At 36.0% G+C, this 21,201-nt stretch overlaps 1 protein-coding gene across 9 annotated transcripts; it reads right to left on the bottom strand.

Annotated features, from left to right (window-relative positions):
* Nucleotides 1–171: 171 nt before the first annotated feature.
* LOC135633618 (uncharacterized) lies at nt 172–20,313 on the bottom strand. 9 transcript variants are annotated; one of them, XM_065143289.1, is made up of 20 exons: nt 20,160–20,313; nt 17,520–17,648; nt 17,273–17,308; nt 16,750–16,812; nt 14,612–14,705; nt 14,410–14,518; nt 14,287–14,325; nt 12,539–12,622; nt 12,380–12,441; nt 10,921–11,023; nt 9,524–9,673; nt 8,539–8,607; nt 8,394–8,450; nt 8,039–8,299; nt 6,446–6,526; nt 6,153–6,263; nt 4,261–4,331; nt 3,017–3,235; nt 1,240–1,333; nt 172–652 (listed from the first exon to the last, which is right to left on the bottom strand). In XM_065143289.1, the coding sequence occupies exons 2-20, from the start codon at nt 17,596–17,598 to the stop codon at nt 329–331; spliced, it is 2,106 nt and encodes a 701-aa protein (XP_064999361.1). In that variant the 5' UTR covers nt 17,599–17,648; nt 20,160–20,313; the 3' UTR covers nt 172–328. The 9 variants fall into 9 exon arrangements, with proteins under 9 accessions (XP_064999361.1, XP_064999367.1, XP_064999362.1 ...); XM_065143295.1 differs by lacking the exon at nt 17,520–17,648 and having other exon boundaries at nt 19,989–20,310; XM_065143290.1 differs by lacking the exon at nt 17,520–17,648 and having other exon boundaries at nt 17,247–17,308; nt 19,989–20,309.
* Between the last annotated feature and the right edge of the window lie 888 nt (nt 20,314–21,201).

The raw sequence follows: 21,201 nt of genomic DNA, 5'->3' as shown, positions 1-21,201 counted from the left end.
GTGTCAAGTTTACGAGACCGATTCAATTTTGATTCCCGTCCGATTCAATTTTGATTCGAATCAAACCATGATGAGAGCAGAAAAGATTATTCTTGTTCTTGATAAGTCTCACTAAATATTCAAAGAACTTGGAGAGAGAGACCAAAAGAACTTGGGAGGATCAAACCTGCGTTAAGAAACTGATTTAATTTTCATTTGGTATAAGAATAAAGCACCTTCATGTCAATAATGATTCCTAAATGATATGTACACACACACAACATATAAGAACTCCATACTAATAGTGCATTCACATTTCATACCCCAAGAGAAGGTGAAAGAAACACTTTCAACCACAACTAGTTGTGTTGTGTGGATCCACGCACCTCTCTCCCAAGCTCTCCTGCTGAAGCTGGGCAGCTAGTATCAGGAGATCCACCATCTCTAGTCCTGCAGCAGAAACAGCATCGAGTTTCGCGGGTTTGGATGCCTCCGAGGGGTCAGAAGGCTCGTGAAGACTCGTGTAGATGATGGCGTCAGCTTCATCGCCAGACCAGCTGACGGGGAGCGAGCCGCCAAGGGCAGTCTTCACTTGGTTTGCCTCCATCACAATGTTGCTCACCGCTTGGGTTGTACCTTCTTCGGTGCCAACAGATGAAGCTTCATCTTGAACCTGTCACCAAAGTCATACTTAGTAAACTATACCAAGATAAAATGTGCAACTATTCGATACCAATGCACCATGTCGCACAGATGGAGTCTATGTAGAAAAATAATTGAAGTTGGTAAGCAGCTATGGCCAAGGATATGTTTTATCATAGTTACAGATTATTATCATTAGATATAAGAAAGCTAAAGAAATTTATATTAGTGCTCGGTGCCGTAGCTATTGCAGCCAGACACCAATTTTGGCAATCAACAGACAGATTGTGAGAGCTTTCATCCAAAGTGATAATTAACATATTAATAAATTACAGCATTCTTGTTAAAGATTGTTGAAATACAACCTTGATCAAAATTCTAGTAAGAGGTACATGCATGAGAAAGAGTGAAAACTTTGAGGTGATTGGTCCCCACTAGTGTCAAAAAATAGTGAGATAAAAATGACCATGCAAAAAATTACAGATAAAATATATGATCCTAAGCACTGGAACCTTTTTTGTGGATACACCAGGTGGTCTTATTAAGAATTACATATAGGATTGCTGCATAAATATGACTAATATAGCAAATTCTTCACACCGTTAGCGAACGACCAACCTTTAAAAGCAGAATATGAAGCCTATGAATTGAGGAAGTAAGATGTTCCAAATTTGCTATGCTTTCCCGAAGTGCTGCATTCTCGACTTTTAGCCTGTAATAATTCAATGATCATATAGTGCCACCGAAAATTGCAAATTGATACATAATGAGATGAGTTTGGATAGCAATAACAAGGATTGACAAACAAGCTCCAACTGTGTAGGTATGTAGATCTCTCCTATGATATTTCTCTGCCAAGTGCAATGTCCTACCTTTGTCCAAGCCATCGTGTCCACCCTTATTGTTTGGAGCCATCGGCTTCCTCCACAATTCTGACAACTTTATTATTATTATATGTAATTACTAGTTCACTGTATTCATCTTCTATTTTGACGGAACGTGAATTAGTTTAAAACATTAGCACCTCATCTTATTCACATTTAGTACTCTGCTCAACGTTTCTCCAACTTTTCTACCAACATCGCACATTCTTCTCAATTCTCAACATTCTCAACTCACAGTTTCCAACCTGCCTAAAATCCTGATATTCAATAATTAGTCATATTAACATCACAAGAAGATTTGCCTTTTAATTGAGGTGTTCGTAAAGCACACAGATGTTTCTCCTTGTTAAACAACTTATTGATGACACTCTTGCTTTTTGGTCGTTCTTAACCATCTATTCAACTATACTTTGTGTCAATGCCCAATGTTCTAGAGATGCATCAGTTCTGCTTATTCTGAAACACTTAGATCTTTAGTTGAACTGAAAATGCTTAATTTTGTTTCCTAGAAACTGTCGACACCCTGTCTTAAGCTCCTTGATAGACTGATACATAACCAATATGATAAATAGCACACCTCTCTTACATTCTATGCATAAGCAATATACATCAATCAGATCTCTAACATGTACGTCATCAAGGAGGTACTGTTAGATTCAATTAATATCCATCAATGAGCACAGTTGGAACAACTGCACTAATCAAAATGTCCCACATCTCATTGACACTGTTGTCCATTTGACAGGAACAAGTACATCAAGGCTCAGTGCAAAACTCACATGATTTCATGTTTATTTGATCAACATGTTTCCAATATTCTGCATAGAAGGATAATCACTTCTGTTATGTATTAGTTTTAACTTGTCAGTTTCCATCAGTACTTATAAATTCAGTGATTCCGACAAGGAAATCATTTTCCATTAAGAACCAAAAGAACTTTACAGCTTCCATATATCCTTAACAACATGTGTATGGTTAGCATTCAATTAACATGTAGACAATTCTGAAAGCAATTTAATAAACCCCTGCAGGAAATACAAAGTAATATATACTTGCAACCTAAAATGTGTCATTTATTTATCCTTTCCACAGCCCATTCTGGACTAGAGAAGGGGAGTTTTTATATGAAGCTGAGCAGCTGACAGCTATGTCTAAACAAGCATGATCTTGTATCTTTTAGTGAAAAAATACTGAGGCCTATGGAAGGAAAGGATCCACATACATAACCAAAAAGCTGTGGCTTGGCATTCAAAGAAAGGATAATGAACAAGGGAAGTCAGATGTTCAAAAGCATTCATTTATCAAATCAAATATTAAAAAGGCCCAGCTTACGAGCACCACCTGAAATCTGGGAAGGTCAGTTGTACATAGTAGTCTTTATCTCTCTCCACGTGCAGAGGAAATTTGTGGGCTTTGAACTTATGATGTTCATTTCATAATAAGTGACCTTACTGTTACACTAATGAGTTAATCCTAAGGTCCTGATTAACATAACATGTATAACCACTAACCTTGCAATATCGATGGAAGAGTCTGTCTTAATGATTGGACTGTTTTCTTCAGTGATTTTTAGAAAGTTAGCTTCCTGTTGGCTCTGATCACGTACCATCCAATGTCTCAAGTATGTTCTTTTCAATATATTCTTCAGTTTCCCTTCTTGTTCTCGGATGGTAGTACTTTTGCCAGGATCAACCATATGACTGCCATGTTTTATACTATGAAGTCTGTTCCTGTAGAAAATAGGACCACAAGTCAAAACTAATAACTACTTAAAATGTCAAACATTTAAATTTATTCATAACAAATAACTCCAAATGCATCTCAACATATAACTACTTAAGACATCATAAAAGCAACATTTATTCATCAAATACATCAGAATCATTGACAACCCGATGATGTCACTACAATAAAACTGAAAATATTAGCCAGATGTAAAAAATCACTGGAAAAATCTGTCATATAAATATATCCTTCCACCATATACATAAAAGAAAACTCAAACAGTGATAGGAGGGAAAACAGAATATCGATAGGCGAACATGAGATCAATAACCCTCAGTAATCCCTTCTTCATTATGCCAACAAGATGGTTCTGTGTCCCTGTTATGCCCAAAAGTGTTGTGCATTAAAATGACATGGTGCATGATATGGAATATAGATCATTCGAGCTAAGGGCCATAAAGATTTGTGGAAAGGATGGAATATAGGCCAATCCATCTTCCATTGTATTATTGGAAAGATCCCTTTGTAGCCGATAGATGGATACATTGTTCAGGGATCACCTCTCTGGGAAGGCACATTAGCCAAGTACAGCAAAACATGGCCTCGCCATGTGTGTGTTGACAGACATGGACAAAAAATTTGATGTGTTCAAATCATCAAAGAGAGGTCAGAATCATCAACAAAATAAGGGTAGAAAGAAAGAGAAAAGGAACTTTTTCTCAGATATCACTAGCAAATTTGGACGACCTCCATGGAAGATAAATTCTCACCTCTTAGGTTAAACCAAAAACAATATAAATTCTCACCTATATCGCTGAACCATTCTGGTCCAATTCAGAATTCAGTGTTTGGTTTGGTGTATTTACAAGTGAGAGATACAAACAAAATATTGAAAAAAAGAAAACAGTTCTAACTAAATCCACAAAGGGGTATCAATAATTTGTTTATTAACGTGGAAAGAATTCTATAAAGCAACAAAGTTTCAAATAAGTAGAACTTAAGAAATTTAATAGTTCAATAGGAAACATACTCGTTCAATAGTTGATAATCTCTCTTTAGTTCAGCCAATTCCATAAGAGCTTTGACCTTTTCATTCGTAACCTAAAGTGTACAAGAAAGAGCAAGAGTTAATCATAGATAATCCAAGCGTGTAATTTTGGAAGGTTGTGTGTAAGTCAATGCATATGCACCTTCCGATGAAATTGCAGGTTCATCTATAGAATATTGAGGGTTTGCATGGTGCCTAAATAAGTCGATCCATGTACATTCTTCCGTCACTTATTAGGCCAAATATCTTACATGAGATCTTTAAATTTAAGGCTTTATTTTTATCTTTTGTACAAAGTCATGCATCCCCTAAAGAGGCTTGCATCTCAGACTGCAATTACATTATATATTAGAATGTGATTCTTAATTGCACACAACCATCATCATCATTATCATAATCAAAGCCACAAAAATATGAGTTGAATAATAGAATGCAACTCATGATCAAGGAAGCTCCATGAAATGTTTGCCTGTTTCGTTCAAGATCTCTTAAATAGCCACCAACCTGGCACTGACACTCAAAACCCGGATGTTTGCCAGAATATATAAGGCGAATTTAAGCAATTATGAGTGCTGCATAACAACCTGAGGCTTAGTTTTGAAGAATATTTTTTCTTTATCTATTTAGTTAACAATTAAGCTCAAGCAACCAAGTAATAACTCTCCAGAATCCTCCATAATGCAGGAAAAAATGTAGGATAAACTAAAAACCATGATTATATGTAGCCAATAATCCAAAGATTGACTTGGGTTTATCATTCCATACTGAGAGGCGATTTATCGTTCCAATCATGAACAAACACGTGAAGTGGGAGATAAACAGATCGAGCAAGCAATTTCACCCAGTTTGAAATTCATACCAGATGTATAGCGGTATGGTTATTATGACAAGCATACAGGTCAGTTTTTTTTTTTTTTTTTATCAAAACACCTAGGTATCAAATCTTGGTCCATTCGGTATCACTACCGATCTTAACCTTGCACTGGAGGAGTTGGTGACACAAGTCGGTAGGAGGAGAAGGCAGCAATGGCGATGACATAGCGGAGAGGAGGCGATAACAACCTGATGGGGAGGAGGTGGAGAGAAACAGAGAGAGAGAGAGAGAGGAAGACTTGATGGTCGTGACAACTATCATAAAAATAAAAGATGATACTGATTTCAGGTCCTGGACCCTTATCGGTCCATGGCTGGACCAGTATGGAAGGAAGAAAGGAAGGAGAAGAAGAGGACAAGTACCAGTCCAATAGCTGCAAGTGGCAGCATGCAGCATGCAGCATGAGAGACCCCAAGAGCTATTGTAAGTTTGTAACTCCCAAGCGACTGCAGAACATGTGAATACATGGGTCCAAGGATTCTAAAAAGTAATAAACTGAACCAGGCCACCTGAACAGATATGGTTTGCATCTCGGTACACACCCAGACCCACAAGTACTGATTGTTACAAATAGATCTCAGTGAAACTGTATTCCTTATCACTTGGTATGGCGGTACCATTTGGCACCAGTCTCTTCACTGCCTAGTAAACCCCATACAGTGAGCTTACCAGGTGATGAGTCCATACTTGACCATTTTGCTCATCAATAGTGTTGGTTGGCTGTTAGATGGGCAAAACCAGCCCATGTCAATTTGTACAGACAATATTGTGAACCATGGCTTCTAGTACCATATCCAAGCCCTTTCTCACACCCATTTGAGCTCATCACAACCCCCTTTACCCTCTCTCACTCTTTGACTCAATTTCACTCTCAAATCTTCGTTCTTGAATCAAACTTCAATTTCAAAAAATATATGCCATTTTCATTAAAGCAAGGAAAGTAGAAGTCTTGCTATGTAGTAGTAGTTAGAAGAACAGCACTTGCATCAAAGAAACCTACTTGAGATAAGTTCGTTTGAAGCTCTTCTAGCTTCTTCTCCAAAGCTTTATTAAGATCCCCCTCCAACAGATGTCTCTCTTCTTGCTGTGATAAAAGCAGCAGTGCTGCAACCTGGAAGTGGAAAACAAAATAAGCATTTATAAATTAAAATTACAAATATCTAGAATATCCCATAATATACACCCAAGTGGAAATGAAGTCGGGAAATGATCAATAGAGAGCAAACTTTAGCACTCAATAGACAATGCAAACAATAGAACTAATTATTAATTTAAAGACAAAGGTAAAAATACCTTCTCTTGCAATGCTTGTGCAAGGGCATCTGGTGCGTCGCTTGTGCCGTGAACAACATTACTTGAAGGAATATCACTCATCTGCCATCAAGAATTGAAGATAATAAGTCAAACATTAAATTTAATAGGATTTGAAATGATAGAGTTCACCCAACTACAAGTAATGCTTGTTATACAGAATAAGTGGAAATAGTACCACATTCAAGCATTTCAAGTCCCTTTATCAAATATAACAAAAAATCACATACCTTTATTATCATTTGATCCTTTTAGTGAGTTAAAATAATGGAAATCCTTTTCAAATCCTTTCATCATTACCTCATATTTCCCCATTCAGCTCATTGCCATAACCCTATCATCGAATCATGGTAGAATTTTGACACCATCACAATGGATCCACACTATTGTCACCAACTAAAGAACAAATCCATTTTGTTTCCATTAAATACATTTTCAAGGTTTAAAATTTCACTGCTTCTATCCATCCGAATTAATCATGAAGAAAGGAAAGCAATTTGCTGAAATGATTGGAGGAACAAATGTGTTGTTAAATTGACATATTATAGCATCCAATACTGCATGAGGTTTCACATCAACTTCATTTTGATGTTTCTGCATAATTTCCAAACTAACAACTGAAATATTATTCTCTAATTCAACATGCTTTTAGCTCTAGAGTTTCATAGGAGCTTTCCAAATCATATCAATTTTCTTTTTTCTCAAAATGCTTGCCAATCATAATCAAACTATCAAAATACCCATTTTTGACTTTTTTGCTGCAGGATTTAAGTCGCGTGAATAAATATAATTTTCCACATACAGAAAGGACAAATGAAAATCTTGGTCCCTAGTAGAGCTACAATAATACAACATTCTTTCAATTTAACACCATAAAACATATTTTCTGAACAATTTTTCTAGTTTACAGAGATACTCTTACAAGCCAGTTTTATTTTAGAGCACCATAACACTATAATCATCCTGTATTATATGCCAAATGAAAAAGAAAAATAAAATACCAAAATGATCTATCTAATTGGGAATCAGCAGTAATTTTCTCAAGTCTCAAGATAAGTTGGAAAATTTTAGAAGAGAAAATTTTGCCTTGAACAAAAAGATTCCAAACTTGCATAACTTAATGGTAGCTAAGAGCAATCACCAAATCGTAAGACAATGAAAAGAAATAGAAAACTGAATCCGGGAAGCTTTCCCAGAGCAAGTCAAGCAGGATATTTTTTTCTTTATTCTATTGTATAAGACAGATACCTTAGTAGAGTCAACTTATATCATAAAATTTAGGATACTGAAGGAGCCATAAGGATAACATATGGTTAGATTATTCTTTTGCAGCTATACATCCGAACACTACCTTACTGCCCTTATGGATAGATTATTCTTTTTTTTTTCACTAAGGAAAATATAAGCACATGTGAGAGTACCCATTTCAATGGCTCATAAAGTCTGCTGCCACAAGCAAATGGGATTAGTGCAGATTATTCAAGAATACATGTGAAAAAAGAAAAGAAAAACTGGATAATAAAAATTGAGTTATTGGCACATGAGAAAAAATGGTTGGATACAAAGAACACAAACCTTGTCCATGAAACTAGAGTTCGCATCATTCATGACATGCACATCTCTGCATTCAGTATCATCACATTGCTTTTCTCTCTGAGGAGTCGCAACACTTGACTCATTATTTTGAATTTCAGTCAACTGCTTCTGAACCTCAACAAGCATTGAGTCCATCCAAGATGCTTCTTGATCCAACTCTTTTATGATTTCCAATCTCTGTTGATTGTGATAACTGCGCAAAGCAGATAGCCCTTTCCTCACCAAAGAATCCAATACAGTCTGCATTTTGTCATTGAGTTATGCCTGACACTGAAAAGAAAAGTAAACTGTAAAAGTATGTGAATCTTCAACATTGATCGCACAATTTGCTTACTTGTCTTTTCTCCGAGCACTGCATTTTTTTTCTCAGATGCTGTTCAATTTTGAGTCCCTGGAATTCCATGAAGTTTTCAGATTGAGGTAAGGGAGATAAACCACTTGACAAGATATAGTCTGTTCCTTGGCATAATAGACATTACCATTTGCAAATTGTTTTGAAGCTTGCTAATTGACTGTCTCAATGCCTCTTTCTCCTCTTCTAGAGAAGCCTGTGTAACACATGCTCTGTCAGTGGTGACGAAAAATCCATATAACCAAGTAAGAGAGAGGCAAGGAGAGGATTATTCAATATAAAAGAAGAAACCAATCTTCTTTTTCAGGCTTCATAAGACATTATATAACTGAACCATTTGCATTCCATATAATCATATATGCCATTGCAGAATGTCTTATTTTTCATTTTCATAGTGACCAACCATCCACCTCCCCCCCTCCCCTCTTCCCCACCTCAAAAATAAAAAGAAAAAAGCCCACACACACAAAAAGAACATACACAACCACACACAGGCAAAAAAGGACAGTAGAAGGGTAAAGTTGATGGCTATGGAAGCTAATACTTGCATCTGATCCATTGGGAATAGGACAACTTGTGGTTCAACTTTTAGCTACATGCTCAGAAAGCTGACCCTCAAATTGCTTATTTGCATAATGTAAAATTTTAACCATCAGATATTAGATTAATTATAGTCATTAATTTTCTTCGCCAGCATGAGCATATATGTAGTTCCTCACACCATTCGTAAAATAAATTTCTCTCCATTTTATTGGTTCTTTAGTCCTATATTGGTTCTGTGATTCAGTACGTAAAAGTTTTCAAACCAATCCACAATCCATCAGCAATATCCTATTATGTGCTTACAGTCGAATATAGCTTCAGATGTTAAAATAGATGAGATAGCATCCAACAGAGTTCAGACAATATATATGGCATTCAGACTTCTGTGTATATAGAAGCAGAAGTGTGAAAAGTAGAACTCCTACAGCAGATATTCACATTCAAAATATAGCACAATTTAATTCACACCCTCCTTAAGCGACAGCAAAAAACAACCTAATGATTTCATTGGGGCTTATAAATTTCTGAAGGCATATACACCATACAACAAATGGTAAGTTTAACTTTACAATGTATTTTGAAGTGGATGTTTCCTTGTCACTGCTGAAAATCCAATTGTCTGGAGGATCATCTAGCAGGCAAGAACACTTGTCTTGCAATGTCATATCTGCAAAAAGCCCATTCTCTCTCTCACGGATCTCATAAAATTTATTTACAACCTGCAAAGAAAATAAAAGGATCAAGCAATTTATAAGCCTCAGAGATCAAAGGTATTTCCTGGGCATATCAAAGAAGCCCAGTGCAATGATGACATGATAGAGGTAAGAAAGGCTTAAAAATTTAGTGATCATAATTCTGTGTAAATACACAACAGAAGAAAGGCTTAAACCATATTGTCAATTACCAGTATCAAAAAAATTCTAAAGCTCCCAGTTAAGGATCAAATATTTATATTTATGCCAACCATAGTCAATCATTATGATAAAACATCTAAGATGAGACTTGTCGCTATCTGTGTTGGTCAAAAAGAAATTTTCATGACATGGTGAATCCACCAAGTGACAGGACTATGAGACAGAATTACAGACAGCAACAATAACAGAGCCAATAATCTGAACTAATTGAGGTTCAGCCACAGCCCACCTATTCAACTGATTTCAGCATCATCATATCCTTTATACTTATATATGTTGGTGCATATTTTGGCCCTCTTTTGCTCCCTACTGCATCTTTAAGTTCAAATCATCTCACTCCAGTTTGCAGTCAAATTATAAAGAAATGACCTATAGCTTCTGCTGACCTATATACGTTAATTCTCAGTTTCCAAATCACATAATAACCATCAAGCAGCTCAACAAGTACAAAGACAAAACATATTAATCTAACAGAAGCAAGTGGAAGCATGTAGCAGAAAGAGAAAAAAAAAAAAAAGAAGGGGAAGCCGGTTCAAGGGTTATGACAAATATTTGAAGAGACTTGGACAAATATTGAATGTTTCAGATGTGCTAATGGAAACTAAGAAAATATGAAAAGGAAATCCCCAAAATTGGCAAATGATTAATTTTTTCAAGATATCATGTAAATCTCTTCATATCCATTAGAACAACTGGAGGCTAACCTCCAGAAGCTGGTTTGTTAAATTTTTTCTAATGTCGATCATCTACAAAAAAATTTGGGATGTAAAGATGCTCACTCATCTGTTCAACCTTTTATAGACAATCAAATTGTTATTAGTTCATGACCATCAGAAACATATAGCCTCTAGACAGAAATGGAAGAATCAGGATATAAGCAACAGTGATATTAATGGATCTGATGCTTTTTTTATTATATTCAAAATAATAATATCTAGAGCAAAGATTAAAGAGAAGAAAGAATCAAAGTACATTGCAATTAGTGATTGCAAAAGTAATGCAAAAAAGAAGACAAATGAACGAAATGGAACTAGACGTGATCACATATCTACCTTCTCACAATATTCACTTTGCTTTTTCAGTTCATCCAATTCCATTTGTACGGATGTACTAACTTTCTTTTCATTAAAATATGCAGATTCAAGTTCCTCTACCCTGCAAGAGATACAAATAGCCAAGTATATATAATTAATTGTACCACATAATCAGGCACCAACAGGAAAACCAGTACATCAAAGCACATGTAGCTTTATCCTAACCTTTAACTCCTATAGTCAAAGTACAAAACAGCGACAGGTTACCGATAGCCAGACAATATGTATATGTTAATAGTTACAAACAAGAGAGCATAGCAAAAAAAAAAAGGATCATGTGTAAGAATTATTTCATATGGTAAACCAGGAACAACAGAATTCAGTCTTGATGAAGTACCACAAGGACTTATTGACCAAAAAAATCTAGTTCAACTTTTGCCCTAAAAGATTCTGTTGGTACTGCAAGTAGTAACTGGCAGTATATGTTGTTACTTGGAATGGATGGTTCATCTTTTAGTCTCATGACAGAAGTGTCTTAATCCAGGACCGAAGTAACCAGGGCACACCATGCCAATAAATTACTAGCATGGACATATTGGTTTGCCAACTTGACATGTTACTGCATCATACTCACCATGCCAGGTTGTACTGCATCATACTCACCATGCCAGGTTGTGACTGCAGGCATAGCGCATGGACATTTAGGATTATATTAATGACCACTTCTGAAAAGGTATAGCAAGAAGATATTTTTTCAGCTTATAAAAAGAACAAAGAATAACCCATGCTACACTGAAATTCATCAATTTGCTCATTACTCCTATACAACATGAACAATAAGCCATAAATTCAGGCAAGGAGCCTTCTCAATTACCAAAACCTAAGAGTCACTAGAACCAATAACTTTCATGCATCTCCTGCTCAACCCATTCATGGAACTGTTCGACTTACAGGACTGATCTATTTTAAATCTTTATAGAAAAAAATTCTTCTGCTCAAAATATCAGTGCCATATAGATGTACGAAAAATGGGTAGGAAAGATGACTTTTCCTGCCAATAGGACCCAGCTTATATCCACAAAGACAAAGATCCTATTCATTTTCCACGTAGTCTCGAGTAGAGCATCATCCATACTTGGAGATCTAACTTTTACTATTTTAGCTCCAAATAAATAATTCATTGTATACATAAATGGTTCACATGCACAAATCATAGTTTAAGACCTTTACAAAATCTACATTATGTTGCAGTTAAAAATTCAATAATATTGCATCCCCCTAATATCGACAAACCTAATCAGAAGACAAGCAAATTTTCTGGATATTATCCTTGCAAGACAGGCATCAATTTCAATGCAACTTTTCTTCCAAATTATTGAAAGAAAGCATTTAAAGGTGAAATCCTATATAATTTTTTTCCCAAGTTATTAAAAAAAAGCATTTAGGAATGTTAAGTTAATAAGTGACAGAAGAGTACTTCTTCTCTAAAGGGATTAATTTCTGTGACATAGCTTCTTCGTGTTCTTTAGCCTTCTCAGACTGTTGCAAAAAAATACGAAAAGACACTGTCAGCAAAACTGTTCTATTAACATTCATAAGACTGCAAATCAAGCAATCAAGTCAGTAAAACTAAAACCTCCATTAGGGAATTATCTCGTTCAGCAAATGCAGCTGCGACACAACCCTGAAAGAACTTCACCTGTTTCTCTGCTTCCTTATTCTGCATCCATAAAGAACTCATAAACCAGTTACAAAAGAGCTTGAGACAATATGATAACCAATCCATAAATTTATTATATCATATCATAACTCCAAAGGAAAATTATTCTGGCATACCAGAACTCTAAAGCATGAGAAAACAACAATGAATAGATTTTTTTGGAAGTAGAATTAATAAAAATGGCAACAAAATGAGCTAATATTATTTAGCGATCATTTAGAACTATAATCCCAATAACTCTTTGAAGCGATATAACCTCAAAAAAGCAGCAGTAGCACTGGTTTTTCAGAATATTTTAAATTCAACATATCTTCACAAGAGGCATGCATTTCCTTAGAACTATCATCTATAAATAAACAAGATAACCAAGAAGCTGTGAGAACATAAGACTGCTATGCTATAACTTCCTTCAGTTATCATACAGCCTTGTTTACGTAAATTTTTTAGGGTCAAATGGGATTTTCTTAACAAATTTTTGCAGTATTGCATCATGCCTCAACACTAGCAATGAATGTTCCGCTAGACCCATGATATGTTACCATGAACCCACGTAAACATAGCCATCATGTACACAAATTGTTAGCCTAGCATAAGAGTTGCAGCAGCTTGCACAACTAGAACAGTAACTCTAGAAACCTACAACATGTAACAAGCTGTACTTTTGCAAGTTTCAACCTACAGGTAACTCTAGCATAGCATGCATGAAATCTAGGAAATATAATTGTTTAAGCTTCGAGCCATCATTTTCTTGATGTGGACATCCCTTCTTGTGAAGAAAAACATTGTTAATCAGCATTCTAGGAAGTACAGTACTGGGCAAAAAAATTCCTATTAGTCGAGTGAAATTAGTGCCAGTGATTTAAGCTTCAATTCATGCCACCCTCTATTGCACGATACATATCATTGCTCCGTATTATGCGAACAAAACAATGTTCATTTTCATTTATGTATTGATATCCCACTAAACCAGCACATAATAATCCAAACCACAATTTTAATTATTGATCTATCAAAATCGTATGTGCTTGATATGAATCACAGGTTGAGTGCTAAAGGCCCATCCTGGTCAAGACAGAAACAACAACTTATCTTAAACACCAATTTGTACCCATGAAGGTGACCACAGAAGTTGCAGCCATCCTCACCATTATGTCAAGAAAAGGGTCCCACACAAGCAGTCATCAGTGTTTATTGTGGTCATTACCTCAAATAAACTTTTTTTTGCATATTTTTGCTATTATATAAACCAATTTTCTGGAAATCAACAATAAGGGCTTTTTTTCCTTTTACATTCTAATTTCCTGTTTATTTCATTCTTTCCCATAGGTACTTCATTTTTAAACAGTACTGCAGGAACAAGGTAGTGCAGAAACTCAGTGAAACTTGATATGTTGTACCATTCCAAGTGATTTCCAACAACCAGCCAGAAAGTTTTGAATCACTGGTGTGAAGAATTAAGTTGCAAAAAACATCGAACGAAAGGAAGAAAACAATCAAAATATTCTCTACGATACGCATTTATAATACAAGAAAGTGTGTAAAGTCAACAAAAGAGCATTCAAGAACTCATTGTAATTGTACAGTTTAAGTTTAAGAATAAAAAAAGAACCATATTGCGAAGTAATTCAATGGTTTAACAGAGCATATATATTTTGGCATGGTACCTTCAAAACTTCTGCAGCATGTAAATCTGCGAGCTGGCTCTGAAAGCAAAATATACAGACTAAAAAGAAGAAATTATCAAATACAGAATTCAAACACAAAAAACTGACACAAAACATCCAAACCTTAACGTGATAAGCTTCAGAAAGCTCCTCTTGAAGATTCTGCTTCTCTCTGATGCATCCAGCTAACCTTTTTTTCAGGGTCTCAATTTCCTGTTCCAAACCAGCTGTCCTGGTGAGGTTATCAGTTAGCTGTAACTGATATATGATGAGAATTCCAGCCACAAATCAAATTGCAAACTAAAAATATAATCATTCAGCACACCTCTGAAAATGCATTCGGGTTGCCACTGCAAGATAACTAGGGCCAGCTTGTTGCATGCACAACTGCTCAATATCCTTCCTCAGTTCATCGCGTTCTCCAAAACAAGAAGATATGGGCACATGCAGTTAATAAATTTATGGCTTATGGGAAGAAAACAACATGGTACTTGGCAACAATGTAACTAATCTTTATAAGTACATAGTCTATACTCTATACTATCTTCTATTAACTCAAGGTTGTGCTTATGTTATACACTAAGCCCAACTATGTGAACACATGCCTCACATGACAAGAAACTCTAGAATCTAGACTATGCTTATATCTACACCATAAATTTATATTGCACCTTAATGGAGCAATTGAGTGCTCCATTGGCCTACTTGGATACAAAAGTATGTGTCATTGTGTCGACCAATTACCATGACACATTTAAATAAGACATTAGAGAAATTTGAAAAGACTAGTGTGGCACTGTCCAAAAAAATGAATTACTAATGTCGTAATCAGAGTCCGATGAATCACTAATGCTAGCATAACTAGTTAACATTTCATAAGCCTTGTTCTTCAGAAGGTAAGTTGATCTTGATATTGCTATATTACCATGATCTTGAAGACCAAAGGCTGATTGCACTAGAACTCATTTATGCCACTCTTATGCGCCTGATATAATGGGATCGGTGTAGTCAAAGGCGCTAAGCACTAAAAGGCACCAAGGTGCCAAAATGCCACCTTATGGGGTATAACAAAGACTGAGCATTACTAGAAAGTTACTGTTACAAGAAGAAGAAATAATTGTGAGTGATGCCACATGTCATTGTCAAAGAAATTATTTGATAAGTAGTGATGAAATTTACCAACATCCAAATAGTTACAATAAACAGTAATGGGTTACGACACTTTTTTCCATTAACTACATATAAAAAAATAAGACTCATCTGGAATCATTATATGACCATTATAGAAGTTATAACAGCTATTAGTTTAAGCACTATGCAGCATGCCCCTCAATAATGGACCAACATGTGCCTCTATTATAGGAAATATACATTTTCAGTTCCATGGCATGAGGCTTAACTAATTACATGTTGGCTGTCACAGATTTGCATAGGCTTATCAGCAGCCACAGGCACTTATATAGTTTAAGTTTCCAGGAGTTTCAGGAGGGATTTTTACCATGCCAAACAACCCAAACATGATAGTGGCATAGGAATTCACATTGTAGCAAGGCGCCAACAACTATTTTGCTTCTATTTCATCTGAAATTTACTTTTGATGTCATTACTTCTCTCCTTAAGACAAATTCTCTCAATTAAGTGCTGCTCAAATAATTAATTGGTATTTTCTGGCACAAATCAACTGATCCAGCCCAATCCATTGATACTGATTTCTTATCATCTTGTTAAGCCTCCCAAAAGTCCAGACTGCATGAATCACATGATTCACTTATGCTTAGTTGTATTAAAAAGTCCATTTCTTTAACTCCAAGTTATATGACCTAAGAACTAGGTAAATTATTTTACAAGTTCTATATATTTCCATAGGATACCTTCTAAGGTCTCTATGTTCAGGTCATGAAAGCTTCATATCATGAGCTTCCAATCCATATGGCCAACTCAAAGGGTATTCCCTAAGGATTTTCATATGACCATTGCAAATAACAGAATAGAATTAGTATTTAGTAACACAAAAAACAGGGATAAAGATAAGCACAATAAGATATAATAAAATCGCAAAATGCCAACTATCTGAGATCAGCTACATGGATTTTTTATAACCACTGAGCTACGTAAAGAGATATCTCCCTAGTTGAGTTAAAAGCATTTAAATCCTTATTTATAGTTTCTAGTAAAATATTCTTAAGTCTCCCCTACCTCTTGTTGTACCACCAATGATAATCGTTTTACTCCTAACTAGCATTTGTAAGTCTACAAATCATATATACAAACCATTTTAAATTATTCTCTCTCATTCTATCCTCTATTGAAACTAAACCTAGTTATCCGTGAATAAAACTTTCCTATATTTCTTAGTCCACCTCAATATTTTCATCTCAACAACATACACTTTTTGTAAAAGAATAATAAGGTCTAGTATCTAAAAGAGTATATTACATCAATGCATAGAACATGAGATTATACCACGTTTAATTTGCTCGATCTGGTAGTGAATGTCTTCTTCAGCACCTCCTCTTTCATCCATAACTACCAACAGAACAAGAAGATAAATACAATTATTTCTATTCAGTAAGGCATAATTTTTAAAATAAGAAATAAAATGCCAAATGCCAAGGCCCTACCTATCTTAACAATTGCATAAAATGAGAATGCAACTGGTAGAGGTGATAGTTGTTATAAAGTCAAGAAATGAAATAGAAACTTTATTTTTCTTGTAAGAAATTTAAGTGAAACGAAAAAAAAATAAAAAGATTCACAGTGAATATTTGTGTCACATCCTGTTTTTTTTTTACAGGATCCCATTTTTCCACAAGTACATTTAGAGTTAAATAAATAAACATTACTTTATTCATAACTTGTAAACATTTATTATAATTCTTTTATTCGTCAAATCACAAATCAAAAGTATTTATTGAAGGACATAGTGATGTTAACTCAAAAAAACATCCAAGTGGCTCTACCTATTGATAGAGGAAAGTTTGCTCACCACTGGAATCCGGTCTATTGCTAGTAGGAGACTGTTCTGAAAATCGAAAACAAAAAAATTTCAACAACGTTGAGTAGGAACTCCTATAAATCAATTGAAAATAAATACATGATCAAAAATCAATCATCCCATTGACGTATATCAAATACCCGAAGGAGCACTCCCTCAACAATGAATCGGGAGGCTTTATCCTACAAGATAAGTTAGTGTTCTCCCAACAGCGAATGGAGGCAAACTCATATCGTACCCCCAATAGTAGATAGAGTGGTGTCCCTCACTCGCCAAAGTAGAAACATGTTGGTCTCAACAACGGATGAAGGAAGCATCCATCCACCACATCTGACAGCCCACTAATCCCCAAAGGGAATAGCCCTACCTGCCCTCAGTAGAGAAATAACATCAACTCATACCGGTCATGCCTATATTAGGATGAAATAACACATTAAAACATTTTTTTTCAAACATTATTCATGTCAAATACTACCAACTGGCCCTCAATTGACTTGAACCCTAGTTCAATCGGTCCAATTGAACTTGATTTACCTAGAACCTAGCTGAACCGATCTCTAATCCTCATTTAACTGGTTTGGAGCCACCCTGGACCAGTATAATTTGAACTAGATTATGTTCAATTTAGGTTAAACTAGACATACCTCTCATCAGCAGTATATAACTCCTCGTTCCTCTCGTTATTGGGCTCGGCTTGGTGAGGAACAAAGGAGAGAAATTCCTCCCCTTAAATAGAAGAATGAGAGCCCTCCATTTAAGAAATTTTTTTTAAAATTTTCGTATTTATTTAATATTAATTTTTATTTAATATACTAACAAATATGACATCACTTTATTTGGAATGCTTAATGGTTATTTCCTAATTTATAATGATAATCAAGGAAATAAAAATTGATATTTTATAAATCACAATGGCAAGCAAGGAAACAAAAGCTAATTCCTAGTTCGAAGATTTGATTATATTTCTCCCCTCCTAAAGTGAATTTGGTCCCCAAATTTAGCTTACCTCAAAAAAATAAGGATACTGCTCTCGCACATCTTCTTCTCTTTCCCAAGTTGTTTCTTACTCTGAATGGTGTTGCCAACGGATCTTTATCAAATGTATGACTTTATTACTTAGAACATGTTCTTTTCTTTCCAAGATTTGGGTTGGTTGTTCTATAAATGTGATATCGTCTCTTAGTTGCAGAAGTTGGTAAGATATAATATGGGATGGATCTCCAAAGCATAGAGACGTGGTATACATAATGGATGTCAGCCAAAACCGGGAACAATGTCAATATGTATGCCACAAGCCCGACCTTCTGTAAGATCTCAAATGGGTCAATGAATCTAGGGGTCAACTTTCCCCTTTGACCAACCTTATGACTCCTCTGGTTGGCAACACCTTCAAGAAGACGTGATCACCAATTTTGAACTCTAGATCTCTTTGCTTTAGATCTGCATAACTTTTTTGGTGACTTTGAGTCGTTAATAATCTTTGACGTATAATTAGAATATTATCAGCATCTCTTTGAATTAATTGCGGTCCCAAAAACTTATGTTCTCCTACCTTATCCCACACAGGTGACCTACACTTTCTCTCATAAAGTACTTGATATTATGCTTTCACATGTTGGCAGATCAGATATTCAGAGACAAACTCTGCTATATCTCTCTTCATACCATGTCACCAGTAGTTTTAGCGAAATCTCGATACATAATGTTAGTCCTAGAATGGATATTAAATTTTGATCTATGGGCCTTCTCCAACAATTGAATCTTTACTAAATAACTTTCAGGAACACAAAGTCGATTGTGGAATGTAATAAAGCCATCTTCGACTTAGAAAAATTCGAGTCTAGATCCTTGAGCTATCTCCTTTGTTATTATCTGAAGATATACATCTTCCTTCTGACTTTATTTAATACTTTCTATCAAATATGATTGTGCCATCAAACATGCCAAAAAATATTTATTTGTCTCAGATAAAAATTTAAGTTTAGAACAAAAAATGTTATATACTGTTGTACAGTGTGTTAAGATGCCAATGATCAAAGTATTTCCAGAGTTTGTAACATAAGAAAAAAAAAGTCAAAGAAACTAGTGAGACTGCCCAAAAGTAGAGAGAATTATATTACCATCCAGGCAATTGTTCTCCCCAAAATTAACTATTCAGAATTTTTGCAGGCAAAGATAATATCAAGAAATTATTCACCAAAAATGCTCAGACACATTGTTCATTAGCATTCACCAATACAAATTAGTTCAAATAAAAAAGAAAATGACCTCGACAGGCGGCCAAAATGGCCCATAAGAACAAGAGATCGAGGTCTTACTCGGATGTGTCCTCGGGAAACAATTGCCCGTTACAAATCTCAAGAATATGTCTCCATAACCTTAATATGCCGCCCAAATGGCCCATAAAAACAACATATCGGGATCTTATTCTGACAAGAACATGTCTCAATAACACATCTCAATATCCTCGATATGCCGCTCAAATGGTCCATAATGACAAGAAATCGGGATCTTATTCGGACGTGTTCTCCGGTGACAATTTCCAAGAACACGTCTCAAGAATACAACTCAATAACCTCGATATGCCGCCCAAATGCCCCATAAGAACAAGAAATCGGGGCCTCCCCCGGGTGTATTCTCGGAAAACAATTGCCAAGAACACGTCTCAAGATTGCTTTTCTTTTCAAGAAAACAATTGCTCACATACCCAATTCGACGAGGAGAGACGCTGGGAAGGAAGGCGAGGCGGAAACGAAGGGCGGAAGGGGGAATTGATGCCCCAACAGCCACCTCCGTGGTTTGCGCGGCCGTCCAGGCGACGACCTGCAGACCTCAAAAAATGGAGAGAGAGAGAGAGAGAGAGAGAGAGAGAGTTTACCGGCGACGAAGGGGAGGAAGCCGGGGTCTGCAACGGGGAAGGATCTCACGGAAGACCGAAGAGGGGTCTCGAGAGCGTCGAACTTAACGGGTCCGAGGGTGGGATTACTGATACATGCTTAACGGGTCGTGGTGGCCCTCGGACCCACCAGGCTTAATGGGTCCGCCAGGGTTTATCGTCCGACACAATTTACACAAGCCTAAACCAGTATTGGATAGTAGTCCATTTTGCATGTTACCAACCCTCGTTGCCACCTGAAGCCCACACCAGAATTCCATTTTTTAAAAAAAATATTAAAACTAAATAATAATATCAAAATTATAATATATATATATATATTTCCTAAAGAAAATATAATTATTTTAAAAAATATATAAAAATTTATATATAATAATAATAAATATAAACACAATCAATATATGCTGATAAAGGTATATTTTGGGTTTGGACCACATCACAATCAACGTCATGCCATGCCATCGCCAGGTCAGCAAGAGGAGCACTCCTAAGCGCCGAAACCCATACCAAGGCGTTCCTCGGTACGTCCTGTTCCGAAAAGCTCGGAACGACATTGTATAGTGTCATTCCGCCCGTCCTTGGACGACGGCCGCACAAAGGTATCATATCGCCCCTCAAGGATTGAGCGTCACGCCAAACCCGCGTACGGTCGACCCTCGTACAGTAATAGAAAAACTCATGGCCGGCATCTGGCCCAGGAGGAGGCAAAACAAAACCAACCAAGCATTGACTTACTCGTTGATGGGCCAAAGTCGATAATCACCTGATGAGGGCCGTCAACCAGCATCCCGACCAAAAGACGCCAATCAACATTTCGATACTAACACCCCATATTGAGGGCGTGATCGCCCTCGGCAACTAACTCAACCGACCGATGACTCCCGACATCGACTCATGGACCCTGACTCGTCAGCTACAGCAAATCTGTTCATCAACATATCCAAATATAAATTTTATATTTTTAATGAAATATTTTATTTTCTTTTATTTTTTTATTTATAAAATTTTAAATACTTCCAATAAA

The sequence above is a fragment of the Musa acuminata genome, chromosome BXJ3-3 (assembly GCF_036884655.1).
Source record: "Musa acuminata AAA Group cultivar baxijiao chromosome BXJ3-3, Cavendish_Baxijiao_AAA, whole genome shotgun sequence".
NCBI classification, from domain to species: Eukaryota; Viridiplantae; Streptophyta; class Magnoliopsida; order Zingiberales; family Musaceae; genus Musa; species Musa acuminata.
Note: the sequence above shows the minus strand (reverse complement) of the source record. Positions and strands in the feature narration are given on the sequence as shown.

What these genes read in the sequence shown, in the direction of transcription:
- LOC135633618 (XM_065143289.1), bottom strand. Translation starts at nt 17,598, where the DNA reads ATGCTTCCTTCATCCGTTGTTGAGACCAACATGTTTCTACTTTGGCGA. An exon ending in CATCCACTTCAAAATACATT is followed by an intron (nt 8,608 to 9,523) that starts GTAAAGTTAAAC and finishes TGTGTTACACAG; the next exon opens with GCTTCTCTAGAAGAGGAGAA. An exon ending in TTCATATTCTGCTTTTAAAG is followed by an intron (nt 653 to 1,239) that starts GTTGGTCGTTCG and finishes CTTTGGTGACAG; the next exon opens with GTTCAAGATGAAGCTTCATC.